We start from the raw sequence: 15269 nt of genomic DNA, 5'->3' as shown, positions 1-15269 counted from the left end.
TGGAGCCATTCTGGAGCCAAAGGTATCCCAGCATCCTGCCCAGCAGGAGGAAACAAAACAACCCCTCTGGAAGTGACTCATCACCAGTAGGAGCGTTAATGCAGGGCATGAGCCCGACTGCACAAAGCAAAGGCAGCATATAGGAAATGTCTCTGAGCATTGCCTTGCACATCACACAATTCCCCACAGGCTGCAGCCTTGCTTAACCTTTGCTCTCCCTGCCATGCAAACAAAAGCGAACCATCACACATGCATCCTTCTTCTCATGTTTGCATTCTTCTTAGGCCATGCAAGACCCTCTGGTTTTGTAACAATTGACCCTGACTCTGCTTGGTACCTGCTCCTGCGTCCCCAGATTCCACACTTTCACTTCACCCAGTCTACTCTGTGCTGCAGAAACAGGAAGAGACTAAGTTGCCTGTTCTTCCACCCCACAATGCAATAAAGAGGTAAGAGTCTGTTGATTCCCACTGACTGTCGTGGGCTGGTGCTGCAGTTATGGTGTGCTCTGCAATTTCAATGTCACTGCTAATCAGTGCTGAGACATTTTACATATTAACCTGTATGGAGTGTGGCTGTGTTGTCCAGTACTAAACCCATTTCAAAAATGGTTGCAATGATGCACTGCAGTCAATGTGATGTGTGTGATGTCATTCTCATAAGCAAAGACTACTGAACTGGTCAATACCTCATTTATTTTTTTCAAGAAAGCAACATCAGCTCATGATTTCTGGGTATAAACTTGACAATACCAACATCAATCTTAAAATATATAATAAAATTTACATCAAAGTGAAAAAAAGCTGCAAGTTAATGTTTTTAGAAAGTCATTGTCTTAGTGATAAGTACATTGAGGTTGAGGGAGGGGAAATCACTCTGAATGAAACAAACTCATTTTTCAAACGCTTTGAATCTTCAAATGGTACAATTAAACATAAGCGTTCTTGTCAAAATGCTTTGGTGGGGTTTTGTCTGGGATGCTGTTGTGGACCTTTGTACGAGAAGACATCACAGATGTGGCTCCATTATATGCATACCCTCTCCTGAAAAGCAAATAGAAAGAGCTATTTTCAGCTCATCCAGCAGGTTACAGCTCTGCATCCAAACCTTACAGTAACACAAAACTGGAAGAAACATCTAGGAGCATCCCTGTACATTTTATGAACAGAGGCAGAGGACACACCTTCCTTCCCTGTGTGATCTCTTACTGGTTTTACATTTCCCCCTCCAGGATTTATCTTTGCAAGTCACTTTTCTATAAATATCTAGGCTGTAGCAGATCTAGGTAAATAGTTACTCGCTCCAGCTATTCCTCTTCATTATGACCCCACTTCTGTTGCTGTAAGTCCCACTGCTACTGTCGCTGTCCTTCACCTCTCACTTTTTACCTGGTGATCTGGGATTAAAGAAACTTGTCTATTCACACTTGTATAGTGGCCTGACCACTGCTCCTACATCCGTGAGTACAGCGGTTTTTTCCCAACTGTAGTAAATTTATGAAGTATACCTATAAAATACAAGTATTTGTTCTGAGAAAATAGCTTTTAATTATATTAATCATGGACGTAGCATTATCCTTAAATCTCATTGTTTTCTTTCATCCATACAATCTTTTCCTGAACCTCACTACAAAATGTTTTGGAAAAGTAAACCAAACCACATACATAGAATGGGCAGAAATGTGCTAGTATCGACTTCTTTCAGTAAGTACAGTTTGTATTTTACCTTGGAGAATTACTGGTTTCAGTTATTGAGAAGCAGAATATACTGCCACCAATAATGCAGAGTGAAGCACCAGCCCATCCAATGAACAAAGCTGCTCCTAATTCATACCTACAGGAAGTAAATAAATGGGTTTAACAAAAGACAGCATGGATTTAACAATTGTTTTTCAGAATAAACCTAAATTTTATGTTTTGCTTAACAGCTTTCCATTGACATACACATTATTCATTACAAAAGCAGCAGCTGTGGCATTCACTCACATTCTTTTCATTACTTCCCTTTTACTTGGGAGGCAAACTCTGTCCCTGCAATATGTTTGGGCAATACTTATCTCCCTGTGCAACCAGCCGAAGTGCCCGAGTTTTCCACACCTCTTCCTGGATTGCTGGGCTGTGGGGTCACATGATTCTTTGACTCAATTCGCAGAACACAGCTCCTGTCCACTTGGACTATTTCAGGCTTATTCCTAATCTGGAGTTGGGTTTTTACTGAGCTGGGAACTAGAACTGCTGCCTACAACTGTCTCGTTTTCAGAATCTCTCCCTCCCTATCTACACTCCAGCCTGCTTAAAACATGAGGTTTTTATACAGAGAGATACACGTATAGATATGGAGAGAGGTACATATGTACACATACACCTGTGCAAGTGCCAGCAACTTTCTGTCTCTCTGGACTGAGGCTGGAAGACATCACTCCCCTTCAAGCCCTTGCAAACAGCTCCAGGTTACTACCCACAGTCCCCTGAACTGCCCAGGAGAGCCACAAACTGTTTGCAGTCAGAAACTGCTTGGTTTGATTCTGAGAGGAGATGGTAGCACTTTAGGAGGATTGTCAGTTAAGGTCAAGTTAGCATTTCTAAAGGAACAGTAGTAAAGGAAGGAAAAGAAGGATATGGAGAAGAGATTCTTTCCTCCCCCTGCTCAAGCTCAGTGCCTGTAACCTGAGATCTGGAGCTTCAAGACAAACGGCAAGCTATAGCTGCTACTTGACTGCTCTATTCCTCAGCTCTTTGCCTGAGTTACTGCTCCGTTAAAACACTTTCAGGATGACCCACTTCAAGCCGCAGGCCCAGCAGTCTTTAGAGCCTCCTTCCTCACTCTTGGGACAGACTGTGCCTCCTGCTCCTTCTTCTCCAGTTCCTCCTTGAGGAAACTTTTATCTCCTTCTGACTCTTAGGGTTCTGTGCTGAAAACACAGGCCCACATCCCCCATCCAGCCACAGTTATCAGTCAGGTAGTTGTGCTGTTCAGTTAATGGAAATTTGTTTCTCTGCTGCATCTCTGGTGAGGCAGCTGAATGAAAGCCTCAGCTTGATGGTCAGCCTGTACAATCGACAGGCTGTGCAGCTGCGTACTTTTCAGCTAGTTCTGAACGCTTCCATCTGACCAGATCCTAATTTCACATTTGCTGAAATGTATCACTGAAAACACCTGTAAGCCGTTCTTACATCTTTACAAAGATGATACTGTGGAAAGGTTAAAAATTGCCTGTGGCCCCAGACACCCAGCAAATAACACAGCAACTTGTACAGTAGGTCACAAGAGGGTGCACACTGGCTGGAAAACAAAAAACAACAACAAGAAAATCACTTCTTCAGTTTTTCCTGGTATTCTAGACAGAGGTAACACACAGACTTTAAAAAAAAAAGTAAAATAAATAGAAAAGTCACCTAAGGATAAAGTCACACTTATGATATCAGTACTAGACATCCAGGTTCAAGTAATTTCTGACTCATGGATTTTCTTCTGAAAAGACATGGAAACATTAAAGCTCGGAGGTAGGACACTTGGTGTGGGCTTCCACCCGACTCTTCATGGCCCTTCTAGTGCTCAAACTTTTAGACTTCTTTTTCATTTCTTGATCACATCACCTAAGCATAGTTTTTATTTATAATCTCTTGCTAAAAAAGGTTAAGATTCCCCAGAACATTCTCCATACTCAATGTGAGACTTAGGCATCCAACTCCCATATTAAACTGCTGAAAGCCATAACTCAGCTGCCTTTCACACTGGAAAATGCAGCACCCAGCCCCATTTGACTTCAAAATCTGTGAAACCAATAAAACTTTAATTCTAACTATGCTCACATTTCCATTGTGTGCTATGGTTTTCACAAGACTGGAGCAGATTTCTGTCTATTTAAGGGCTGGGGTTTCTCCAATAAAAGCAGATAAGCTACATCAGACCTCATCACCTAGGTTCCCATGAACAGTCAATACACAAAAAATACAAAGTACACTTTTGAAACACACGCAAGGCACTGCTTTTAAAGAGCTGTAGATACGGATCCAAAGTGACTAACTTCAACATAAGGTGAACCCCATCCTGGAGATCCTTCCATCCCCACACATACTGCCACAGAAGCACCCACAAAAGCCAACACAGAACACTGCGGAGATGGAGAACACAGCTGGACCAAGACCCAAGATGGCTGTTGCTGTAACAACTTCTTTGCCAAGACCATTTGCCTAGAAAGTGGGAGGGGAAACCTAAGTTTACTTCTACATTTCCATCTAACAACATTAAATGATTGGCCAGAGGCTAAGACGAGAAAGATAGTTGAACCCATTACCATCTCCTCTCCTGAAGCTCCTCAGTTGTACAGAAAAGAAATCAAGATTACATTGGGTTTCATTGAGTAGAGAAGGGTTACCTGGCTGTCGCCTCCTCATCAGGAAAGAAGACATGGGATCTGCCCTTTATTCTGGGGATTGTTTGTACTTTTTAAACAATATTTGTGACTATAACATGTATAAACAGATGGCATACATGGGCTGCCACAGCACTAGGTTCATGAGTTGCAGAGATGGTGTTTGTGAGGAAAACTTCAAAATTTCAGCTGCATGTCAGCCTGTGTATGGCTCCCTGGATTTTATCCAATCCATCTTTGCAGTGTATAAGAAGCCAGCTCTTACCTTCCATCAAAATCCAGTATGGAAAACTACCTTACGATATAAAAAAACCCCAAAACTTGCATACATTGGTACCTCCAGAAAAAAATAAAATATATATATATATATAGTCCTTTTTTAGAAGAAACCTCTGCAGTTTTGTTTTTCCCTTCTCTCTTTATCAAAAATCTTTGCAGGAATCACACTCTTCTGTTCTTGTAACAATTCTTGGTTGCAAGAACCAAAGCAGTCACTCCCCCAAGACTGTGGCTGTGTATCCACCAACTCCAAATGGTGAAATCAATCTGATCAGAGATCACTGGCAGCTCAGAAGAGAGTGGGACACAGATGAAGAGGCTTAGAGGTGGTGACTGCTGAGGATTATGCGAATTCAGCAGCAGAGAACTGAAAGCCACTTTCAACTAAACTGATCAAGCAAGATGAAAAAACAGATTTTTTTGCTGTAATCCAGAGAGGTAAAATTCAGTGAAAGGAAGAAAGGACAGTATCAGTATAGACAAAAACTGTTCTACTTGTTACATACAATAGGACAAAGAAGTAAACTTCCAAGCTGGCTAGTTTCATTAGACAACTGAATGTCAGTGTACCTAAAGCACATAGCTACCTACCCACAAAATCAACACAACTGCCCAAGGGAAATACACGTTTTTAATGACTAATTCTTACCATTTTTGGCAAATGAAAAATAGATTTAAATGTAGCAGCAGGACAGTGAAAAATGGGCCTGTGTGAACTGAACACAATCCATTCAGAGACAAGAAAGCTAAAGGGAAACAATTCTCTACGGAAGAGATTGGGAAGCTAGGTAATCTCAGTTAGGTACAAAATTCAAAGCAGAAGTCTCTCAGGCAACAGCTTTTGGCAGGTCTGATTCCTCCTGCACCCATACATTGCCAGGGTGCCTCTTCCAAATCAGCAGGCTGGAGGGAAAATCTGATGGCTGAGATGATGCTAAACATCTTGTGTCGTTTGTGTTCCACTAACAGTTAATGTTGAGCCTGTCTTTGACACCACCACTTCAGGAGAGAAAAGTGCAGTAAAAGGTAGAAGGTTGAAATCCTCTCTCAGTGAAGAGCCAAAGAGAAATTTCCACAATATATCAGCAAAGCATACTAAATGCTTCTGCGAGGCATGTCAAAGAGGGAGTTCTCAGATGGCAAGAAAATGCATGACTACATCATATTTTACACTGGTTACGAGAGAAAGGAGTTGACCGCCACCGTTAGCTTAACCTGATGCAAGGTCACTGCATGAGCTACGTACACTGTGCGCAACCCCAACTTCCAGCTCTCCTCTTTGCCTTTATCTTTGCAGTTGTGACCATGTGTGCCCACAGCTGAGTTATGGTGCTGTTCAAGAAAAAGGTAATTTCTGCAGGTGATATTTTACTGTTTTAATTTCAATTTTAAGTGAAGGATGATCTTAAGAGGTCTTTCAACCTTAATGATTCTATGATTTCTCACTCCCTCTCAGTAAAATTCCACTGTGAGGCCTGCCTGCTCTTTCACAGCAGAAGAGCTTGGGAATACAGTATAGGAAAGGGAATTCTGGCAACAACCATGGTATTTTTCACTAGCAACAGTAAGCCTGATAAATAATTAACTTCTGGCTATATACCCAGGGCTCCATTTTCTTCACAGTACCTTACATTCTTGTTTCTTTTGGAGGGTTTTGATCCTATTCTCAACAAATCAAACAAGCAGAAACTATCACAGAATTATGGAGGAAACTAATATGAACTTATTTTCAAGATGGGAGATGAGGAGTCAACCCTACTGCAAACATGGATCCAATTAATGTTATTTCTTCTGACCATTTTCTTTCTATCAAGGAGAAACAGAAAGGCTCATGGTTCCTTGCTGAGCCCCTCCTTGCATCTCAGGAAAATGCATACACAATGGTTGAGACATCCTGGAATCAGCACCAAGAAAACCTGGAAATCCTTGCCTTTAAAGTTAATGTTACAGCTAATGTAAAGTTAATGTAATGTAAAGTTAATTATAAAGTTAATGTAAGAAGTTGAGACAGCAAAGTCTGTGATGCCATAATTTACAGCCAACATTTTCAGACTTCTAAGTTAAGTTGTGAATCCAAAATCCAAGCACTGGTTTGTGAATTACTGCCTTTGTAAGTCCTGAGAACTTGCACAACTTTAAAGTGAGTCTTTAGGAACACTTATTACTTCAGGTATGGATCCTGCCATTCTGTAACAATCACTCCCTTAAATTTAATTACAAATACAGTCAAAACATTTTTCTTAGTGCTTATAAAATCACATGTTTCTATAGGGCTTGTGATCAAAATTTCAGTCATTTAGATTTGAAAATCTGTCAGCAAAAGTCCAAAAAGCCTGCAGAAACCTCTCAAAAAGAGTCAAGATTATGCAATGCTCAATACCTTTATGGAAACTACCTTCTATCTAAAGCTTAAGGAAATATTTTTCTTCCTTTCCTATTGAATGATGTGCCTAATGAGTGTCTCTTTCTTGTGCACTCCTTTTGCTGCATCTCTGACATAAACATAAGCTTCACTCCTGATTGCACAGAATCACAAAATGTTAGGGATTGGAAGGGACCTCGAAAGATCATCTCGTCCAACCCTACTGCCAGAGCAGGATTACCTAGAGTAGGTCACACAGGAACACATCCAGGCAGGTTTTGAATATCTCCAGAGAAGGAGACTCCACAAGCCCTCTGGGCAGCCTGTTCCAGTGCTCTGTCAACCTCACAGTGAAAAAGTTTTTCCATATGTTCACATGGAACCTCATACGCTCCAGGCTGCACCCATTACCCCTTGTCCTGTCATTGGACATCACTGACAAGAGCCTGGCTCCATCCTCCTAACACTCGCCCTTCACGTACTTACAAACATCAATAAGGTCACCTCTTGGTCTCCTCTTCTCCAAGCTGAAGAGACCCAGCTCACTCAGCCTTTCCTCATAAAGGAGATGTTCCACTCCCTTAATCATCCTTGTGGCTCTGCACTGGACTCTTTCAAACAGTCCCTTGTCCTTCTTGAACTGAAGGGCCCAGGCTTAACCCTGTTTGCTCTGAGGTGAGCAGAGTAGAACCCAGCTGAGCTGTAATAAGCCTGGGCGCAAAGATTACAGAGCAATCACTGTACAGGAAAGTGTTTGTTCATTGAATTTCAGCACATGGATACTCCATTTGGAAAACACAATAAAATTGCAGCCCACTGTCCTTCTGTTCTCCCAACAGAAGAAGCACCTGCTCTCCATTTAAATGGGCTCTTGTGTGCAGTATGAAACTTAAGGTCTACTTCTTTGAAAGATTTATGGGTATAGGGAAGTACTTACTTTTGTGCAACAAAAGAAGGATCAAAGAATTCAGACGTAATCCTGTTTGCATACAGGGAACAACTAGTCATAGAGCACAACCCTGAAAAGCATAAGACAAACCGTTCAGTGGAGCCAGCAGAAGAGCTCTGGGCCTGACCCTGAAGTCAGTGAAGTCATGGAGAACTGTGTGTGGATTTCTGCAGAAAAGAAGCAGCTCTGGTATGACTTCAAGTATGCAGACTTAGAGAAATAAGGTATATTTACCAGAGAGTATGAAAATCAGTCCAGCTAAACAAGCTATTTTTGCTTTAGTCTGATCAGAGCCTCCAACTTTTGTACACTTCATCCCAATGAGTCCAAAAACAGCACCGAAGAAACCCAGGCAGACAGCAGAGATCATCAGTCCTCTGCAGGCTTGGATGTAACCTGCGGTGAGAAAGAGAAAGGTGAACATGAGAACTGGGACCACAATGGATTTCATTGTAGTTCCTCTTCCTCTGCACACCATTTAGGCATTCACTGTTGCAAACTGAATCAGACCTTGGCTGGAGCAATGTCAGCTTCCATTGAGTGTATTCTTCTAGGTCATGCATGCCCTTCACAGGGTATCATCACCTGAGCCGGGATCAAAGGAAACATACTCTGGGATCCATACAGGGCTCCAAAAAATAATCTCATGGCACTGGGTACAGCATCTGCAAGTCTTACACGCCAGCCTTGTTTTGTATGCGTGTCCCAGATGCAACACAACTGGCAGATGGTTTGCAGCATCTGCAGGGTCCTGGGCCTGCCTGCACACACTACCAATTTGATTTGGATCTGTCAAGAAGGCCCTCATTCTGCAAGGAAGTCAAACATGTACTCAGCTTTGTGGTCAGCAGTAGCCTTTGAGGTAAAACAAATCACTGCCATACTTAAGCCTGGAAAAGTGGCTTGTGGCTTGCTTAACTACTCTCAGTTTTCCTGTGCTGCCTGAAGCTGCTCTCAGATGGAGCTCCAAGGTGCAGGGCTTTCAGCAGGACAATGGGTTCCTTGGCCTCTTCTCCCTTCTGGGAATATCTTGTAATTGAAAGACTCTGATAAACTCATATCACTGTTTACAGGGTGGAACACTGTAATCTTACACAGTTGAATAACCATCACAAGATGTTTTTCTTCATTATCTGCTGTTACAGCTCATTTAAAATGAAAGTGTACTTCCTCTATCAGGCTATTCATTCTTTTTTGCTTTGATCTCCAGGGGGTGGAAATACTGAGACCTAAATCACCTTTTCATTGCCTATTACACCGAATTTTACATAATTACAAATAAAATAAATAAAATAAATAAATAAACCCCAAATCCTGCATGGAAGTCTTTAATGTATAGGAAATTAATATATTAAAACAGGAACTAGAGGGCATAATGAAAACAGAAGGCAGCAGATTCAAAACAAGAAGTGCACTTGTTCACAGAATGAAGTACTAGAACTCCTTTCCACAGGATATGTACATGCTAAAGGTTTACAGAGATTCAAAAAGGGACTGGATGCATCCTATGAAGAAAGACTGAGAGAATTTGGGCTGCTTAATCTTGAGAAGAGAAAGCTGAGAGAGGATCTTATCAACATGTATAAATATCTGAGGGGTGGGCGTCTAGATGAAGGTGCCAGTCTCTTTTTGGTGGTGCCCAGTGATAGGACAAGGAACAACAGGTACAAGCTAGAACACAGGAGGTTCCATCTGATACAAAAAGAGACACTTTTTTATGGTGAGGGTGATGGAACACTAGAACAGGCTGCCCAGAGAGGTTGTGAAGTCTCCTTCTCTAGAAACTTTCAAAACCCACCTGAATGCATTCCTGTGTGGTCTGCCCCACGTGATCCTGCTCTGTCAGGGGAGTTGGACTCAATGACCTCTGGAGGACCCTTCCAACCCCTAACATTCTCTGATTCTGTGATTCATTAAAGAGAAATCTGTGTCTGGCTGGCATGCCCTTGAGTTGCAGATGGCTAACACTGATGCTTGGCTACCTTTGGCACTCCTTCCTGCCACCCACTTTAGCTGCTGCCGAAGGAGTATCAGCTCCAGGATGATTGCTCTGTGTTTGAACAATCTTTTAAAAACCCCAGCCCTGTTGATTCACCACTGTGTGCAACAAGCATCACACAAGAAGCAATCTGTAGCACATCAGACCTCAATTTCATCGGTCTCACAGAACTTGGGTGCTTTGCTGCACATCTATGAACACAACCTATGGCCTCTTATCTGCACACGTTGGCATGCACACAGACTTCCTCCATCTGCAACATGCTTCTGTAGCCCATCTGCTAAATACAACAGTCAATGACATAACTGTTGTACCACTCACATGCTGGAATATGAGAGAGAGTGGTTTGTGTAGAACCCAAGTCTGAAGAAAGCAGGCTTGCTTTGTTGACTTTTGCTATGGGCATGGAAAAGTTGGCTTCTACTGCTTTCAGTGGTGTGTAATGTATTTCTTGTAGCACACAGTTAAAGTGGGAGATGAAGACTGGCAAGGAAGCTATTATTTTTGACAGGTCCGATTTATTGACACTGTTAGTAGCTAATTGACACATTAAAGTGCTCAACCATGAACATATTTACCCGGAGGTCCTCTAAACTTTTATTTATGTCTGAACCTCCTAGGAGAAACAGTAAATATTCACCCCAACCAAAATAACCAGCATACCCTAGGAACCACAGGGCTGAAATTCAGCTGTTTCTGAAGGTCAGTACACAGTTTCAGAATAGGTAGAGGGTAGTGAGACAGCAAGAAATAATTAACTCACTCACCCAGAAATCATTTTCAATTATAAACAGCATGATCTGGAAGACTGCTCAGTTCTGCTGAATGAATAACCTTCCTCACTAAATATTTCACTGAATTGGGTAGGCCAGCCACAGCAAGACTTGTTTCAGTTCACCACAGCAATCATCCAACTGGCACTCATTTTTAAAACAAAACAGATTAAATAAAATTACAATCTACACCAGTAATGTGGAAGATCAGAAGACTCTGTTAGTCCCACTAGCTTGACTAGAGCATTAGGAAACATGAAAGGGTGAAATCAACCTTCCATCAAATCCAGACTCCTATCACTTGGACCTTATATTAAAAGCATTTGATTATAAAAGTAATTAAACTTTTTCTTTGCTTCCTAGAAAGCAAGAGCATTACATTGGTTAGCAAGACTTATAATTCACAGAAGTGTAAAGGGGAGCTGCCTATTTCTTCCCACTCCTCCACCCAAGACTGAAGATCGTCCTCTTTCCAAATGTTTATTGTCTGTATTTGCACAAATTCCTACAGGAAGCTTGTCATCTGCATATTAATCACCCAAATGAAGCTCCCAAGCAACAAAAAGCTGTATGTTTTAAACAGACAAGCAGACAAACATGCATTACTCATAAAGTCATGTTTAACAGCATTCCAAGAGAAACTTATTTCAATGTGATTTTTTTTTAAAGTGTTTTGTCTTGCATGCAAATTAATCTTGTTAGATCTTCATCTTTCTTGCCTCATTGCTCTCATGCTTGCCTCTCATGCTCACGAAGAGTTAGGAGGAATTCATATATTCATGTCATATAACAGGAAAAAAAAAGCATGTAAAGTTCTGGGACTGTCACTCACAAAAAATGCCTCTGATGGCATTTTGCAGTCTGCATCACGTTAAGTGCAAGAGGTTGCCCTACAGATCCAGCACAGACTCCTTCTAAAAGCACAGATTCCTTCTAAAAGTACACTCGCGTTGCTTTTGTATGTTTGTTTTTCTAATCTTCAACACTCTCTTTTAGCTCATAAGTAAATTTTTGTTCAGCTCTGTTCTTGCAAAAGGTCATGAGATTCACTGATGAAAACACAGAAACTCTTGCATCCTTTTTTGAGGAGGTGGTTTCATTGCTGAGGTGGTTTCATTGCTAAGTTTCCACCTATGACCAGCACTACACAAAAGGAAACCCCAAATTATTCTAACTCCCAACAACAGCAGGAATATCTTTGCTTGCAGATAGCACGTGGGGCCAAGCCCTTAATGAGGGTTGACCAAGTAGATGTGTTATACAGGAATGCAAAAAGGTGGAAGGGGAACACAAGCAATTTTCTCTGGTGGATGCTTGTGTGGAGTGATGGCCTGAAAGCCATTAGGGCAGCCTTACTCTACAGTAATCTGGGGAGCACAGACCATGATGTAAACCAAAATAAGAGTATTAGGGAACCATTTTTGGATCAGGAGTAACACTGCTTCTTAAGAAGGAAAGACATCTCCTACACCTGTCCTGCACCCTGGCATGGTGATATCTCAATGTCATGCCTTCATTTTACTTTTGATCCTCTGGCAAACCTGAATAGTCTCTCCAGACAACACTTCCAGCAAAATTCATAAGTTTTCCATTTGACAGAAAAACCATTTTCATAGAAGAGGAATTGCTTTGACAGGCAAATCTTCTCCAGCTATTTTTGTGTCTTCTGAGTCCAATTGCAGATGAAGTAAGAAAATTCCCATGTTCCTGATCATAAGGAATGGGATCAAGCTTAGCCATGTAAGTCTGTGCAAAGAGGAAAAGGAGGGAAGGGAGAAGCTACTTGAGGGCCAAGGTAGATTCTACTTCATGCTGACATACAAATCCCTCTAAGATATGCATGAAGCACTGCAACCCCTGCACCAGGGAAGGGTTAAGGTGATAAGAGGATATACACACCCACTGTCAGGTGCTAATGGGTTCCCAGCAGAGCTAGTAACTGTGAGGAAGGGAGTCAGGACTAGGCTAGCTACCTAAAGCACCTCTGGCTGTGGTGCAGTGGTGGCTGCCCCCCTGCCCTGTCCCAGCTTGCCTGGCCTGTGCTGTGGGGGTCATGTTACTCTCTCCAGCCTGCCTGTCATTTGTATTGTGCTTGGGTACCAAGACCTGACCTGACATCATTTAGAGATGTTACTGAGAGACGTTTAAGCCAGAACCTTCCACTATCGATTCTGGCCAGGAGAACGGGATAAGACTCCTCCTGATGTGTATTTTGGATTCATTTCTGTCCAAGATGAGTTACTGTTCTGATGGCTGTTGCACTCTGCAGAAGGTCCCTCAGAAACTCATTCCTTGGAAAAGTGAAATGCATTACTCAGCGCACAAGGTTTCAATGCACAAGAGTTTGGAGGAAGGGAAAGTAAGAACTTTGCTGCCAACTTTCTTCTTTTTTGAAGTTTAAATGTTCCCAGGTCTGCGCATTTTCTAACTACACTTTTCTTACTCTGAAAGCAGACTATCCCAGAAAGAAAAGAAAGAGCTAAACAATAGATTCAGTGGATCCAAAAGGTTATGCACTGGTGATCGCTCCTTGCCTGCCTCCACACAGACCACGGCTCCTTGCTTAAGCCTAGAAATCATGTTATACAGTTGACCATGCTACTACACTTGACTTGATCACAGGGTGACTGATACCAGCAGAGGCTAGCCAGCTCCCTCACAATCCTTCGAAGGAACCAGCAAACCCCTCTGCTACCCCTGGCTCAAAAGAAAGGGGACAGTACCTCTCACTTCTGTGATTCCATCTTGAGAGAATCATCCTGCGGAAGTGATGCTTAAGGGTTGCCTGCATTACCCCTTCTCAATATCTTGACCTCTTTGTACCCTTGGTAAGCAGAGAGGTTAAATGTTTTATGATATTGGTATTAATTAGCTTCATGTTAATATTAATCTCTACTAGTGATCTGATTAACTGACTTTGTTTTCCTTTTAAACAAGCCTTCCACATCAAAATCCACTCTCAGACTCCAGTGCAAAGGAAACATCTGGCCAGACTCTGAACAGTAGGCCTGATCTTCTCTATCAATGCCATTGGGACACCGTGTGTTCCATTTGTTTATGTCTATACCAACCTTGAAAAGGTGCTGCAATTTTAAACCCCCTTGCTCTCTTCCTTTGCAGTACAATCCTGAGGCTATAAACCACTGCCCTGTACACTTCCACTGCTTCTACCAGGACAGATTCATCAACTAGTTTAGACGTAAAGGTTTCCTGCAGTTTCCCAGTTTCCCAGTAAGGCTTCCTTAAAGGGCAAAAATGTTTCTCCTTATCCAGGGGGAAAGCCCAGCACAAACTCAGTCTTTGGTTTCAGGCACTAGAGCAAAACTCTCAGCTTTGCTTCAGAGCAGCACCGCCCTAAAACTGCGCTGAGTGTGACTTCTGCATACCTTTGCAACCCTCACTGCCCTGAGCTCGTACACTGCCATTTGTCAATGAAGCAATTACACCCGAGTTAATAACTGCTTAGCAAAAAACCCCAGGGAACATTAATTAGAACAAAATGACACAAAGGCTTGTTCTTCTCCACTGACCGTTGCACAGCTGGCAAAACCATAAAAAAAAAAAAAAGAGGACTGTCAAGACAGTCAGAAAATAAATTGGCCAGAAAAATTCGCCTGCATTCTTCTTGTGTCAAATCCACACGCACGGAGTCTTCCAATGGGGATTAAAAAAAAAAAAGCAAGCAATGACAACGCGAGAGGCCAAACCCGACGCTTGGGAACCCAGTACGCTCTCAATCAGCCGGTTTTAGGGGAAAGAAAAACATTTCTATGGGTGCGCACGAGCAGCGCGCTGCCACCTGTCAGGGAACACTAAGTCACTTGCCCACGACCCCGCGTGGGAGCCGCCTCCGCCGGGGCCCCTACCCCGGTCCCCAGAACTTGCTGGCCGCGCCTCGACTCCCCTGCTGCCCGCTATCCCCGCCGAGGCGCATCGCCCGGCCCCACCGACTCCGGGGTGCCCATGACTCCCGCAGACCGGCATAGAAATGGGGTGGCGCGGGAGGGAGTTGGGATGGGGGTCGGCGGGAGCCTGACCGTCCAGCGCCAGCATGGATGGGAAGTCCTTGCAGTTGGAAACGCCGGTGGAGTCGGTCACGCAGGTCTTCCAGAGGTTGGCCCAGAAGGTGGCGGTGGTGATGACCGTCCCATCGATAGTGGAAACCTTCCAATAGTCGGTGGGCAGCGTGGAGGAGACCAGCACCCAGCCCGAGATAGTCAGCAGGAAGGCGATGATCTCCGCAGACGTACTCGCCATGGGCCCGGCAGCAGGCAAGCAGCGGGCAGGCAAGCGGCACGGAGCCGCAGCGGCGGCAGCCCGGCAGCAGCGGAACCCCGGTGACAGCGGCAAGAGAGGGGCGGGGGCGGGGACAGCGGCCACCCCGGGCCGCGCAGTCCAATCATCAGAGGCAGCTCCCGGCACTCCCGGGGCCGCCCGCCACGCCCATCCCTCCGGCTCTGCCGCAGGGTCCAAGCGGCAGCGGCACGGCGGGGAGGGGAGCGCGGTCCCGGGGTAGACCCCAGCACCGTGCC

The 15269-nt window shown here is 43.6% G+C and overlaps 1 protein-coding gene across 1 annotated transcript; it reads right to left on the bottom strand.

Annotated features, from left to right (window-relative positions):
• Positions 1 to 928: 928 nt before the first annotated feature.
• Positions 929 to 14994, bottom strand: CLDN10 (claudin 10). Its single transcript, XM_054388155.1, has 5 exons — positions 14775 to 14994; positions 8200 to 8361; positions 7954 to 8035; positions 1726 to 1833; positions 929 to 1043 (listed from the first exon to the last, which is right to left on the bottom strand). Exons 1-5 carry the CDS (start codon positions 14992 to 14994, stop codon positions 929 to 931), a joined length of 687 nt encoding a protein of 228 aa, XP_054244130.1.
• Between the last annotated feature and the right edge of the window lie 275 nt (positions 14995 to 15269).

This window comes from Indicator indicator, chromosome 1 (genome assembly GCF_027791375.1).
Source record: "Indicator indicator isolate 239-I01 chromosome 1, UM_Iind_1.1, whole genome shotgun sequence".
NCBI lineage: Eukaryota > Metazoa > Chordata > Aves > Piciformes > Indicatoridae > Indicator > Indicator indicator.
Note: the sequence above shows the minus strand (reverse complement) of the source record. Positions and strands in the feature narration are given on the sequence as shown.

Excerpts from the sequence above, each read along its gene's own strand:
- CLDN10 (XM_054388155.1), bottom strand. The coding sequence starts at position 14,994 with ATGGCGAGTACGTCTGCGGAGATCATCGCCTTCCTGCTGACTATCTCG. Across the intron at positions 8,362-14,774 it reads ATCCATGCTGGCGCTGGACG|GTTACATCCAAGCCTGCAGA; the intron begins GTCAGGCTCCCG and ends TTCTCACCGCAG. Across the intron at positions 8,036-8,199 it reads ACTGATTTTCATACTCTCTG|GGTTGTGCTCTATGACTAGT; the intron begins GTAAATATACCT and ends TATGCTTTTCAG.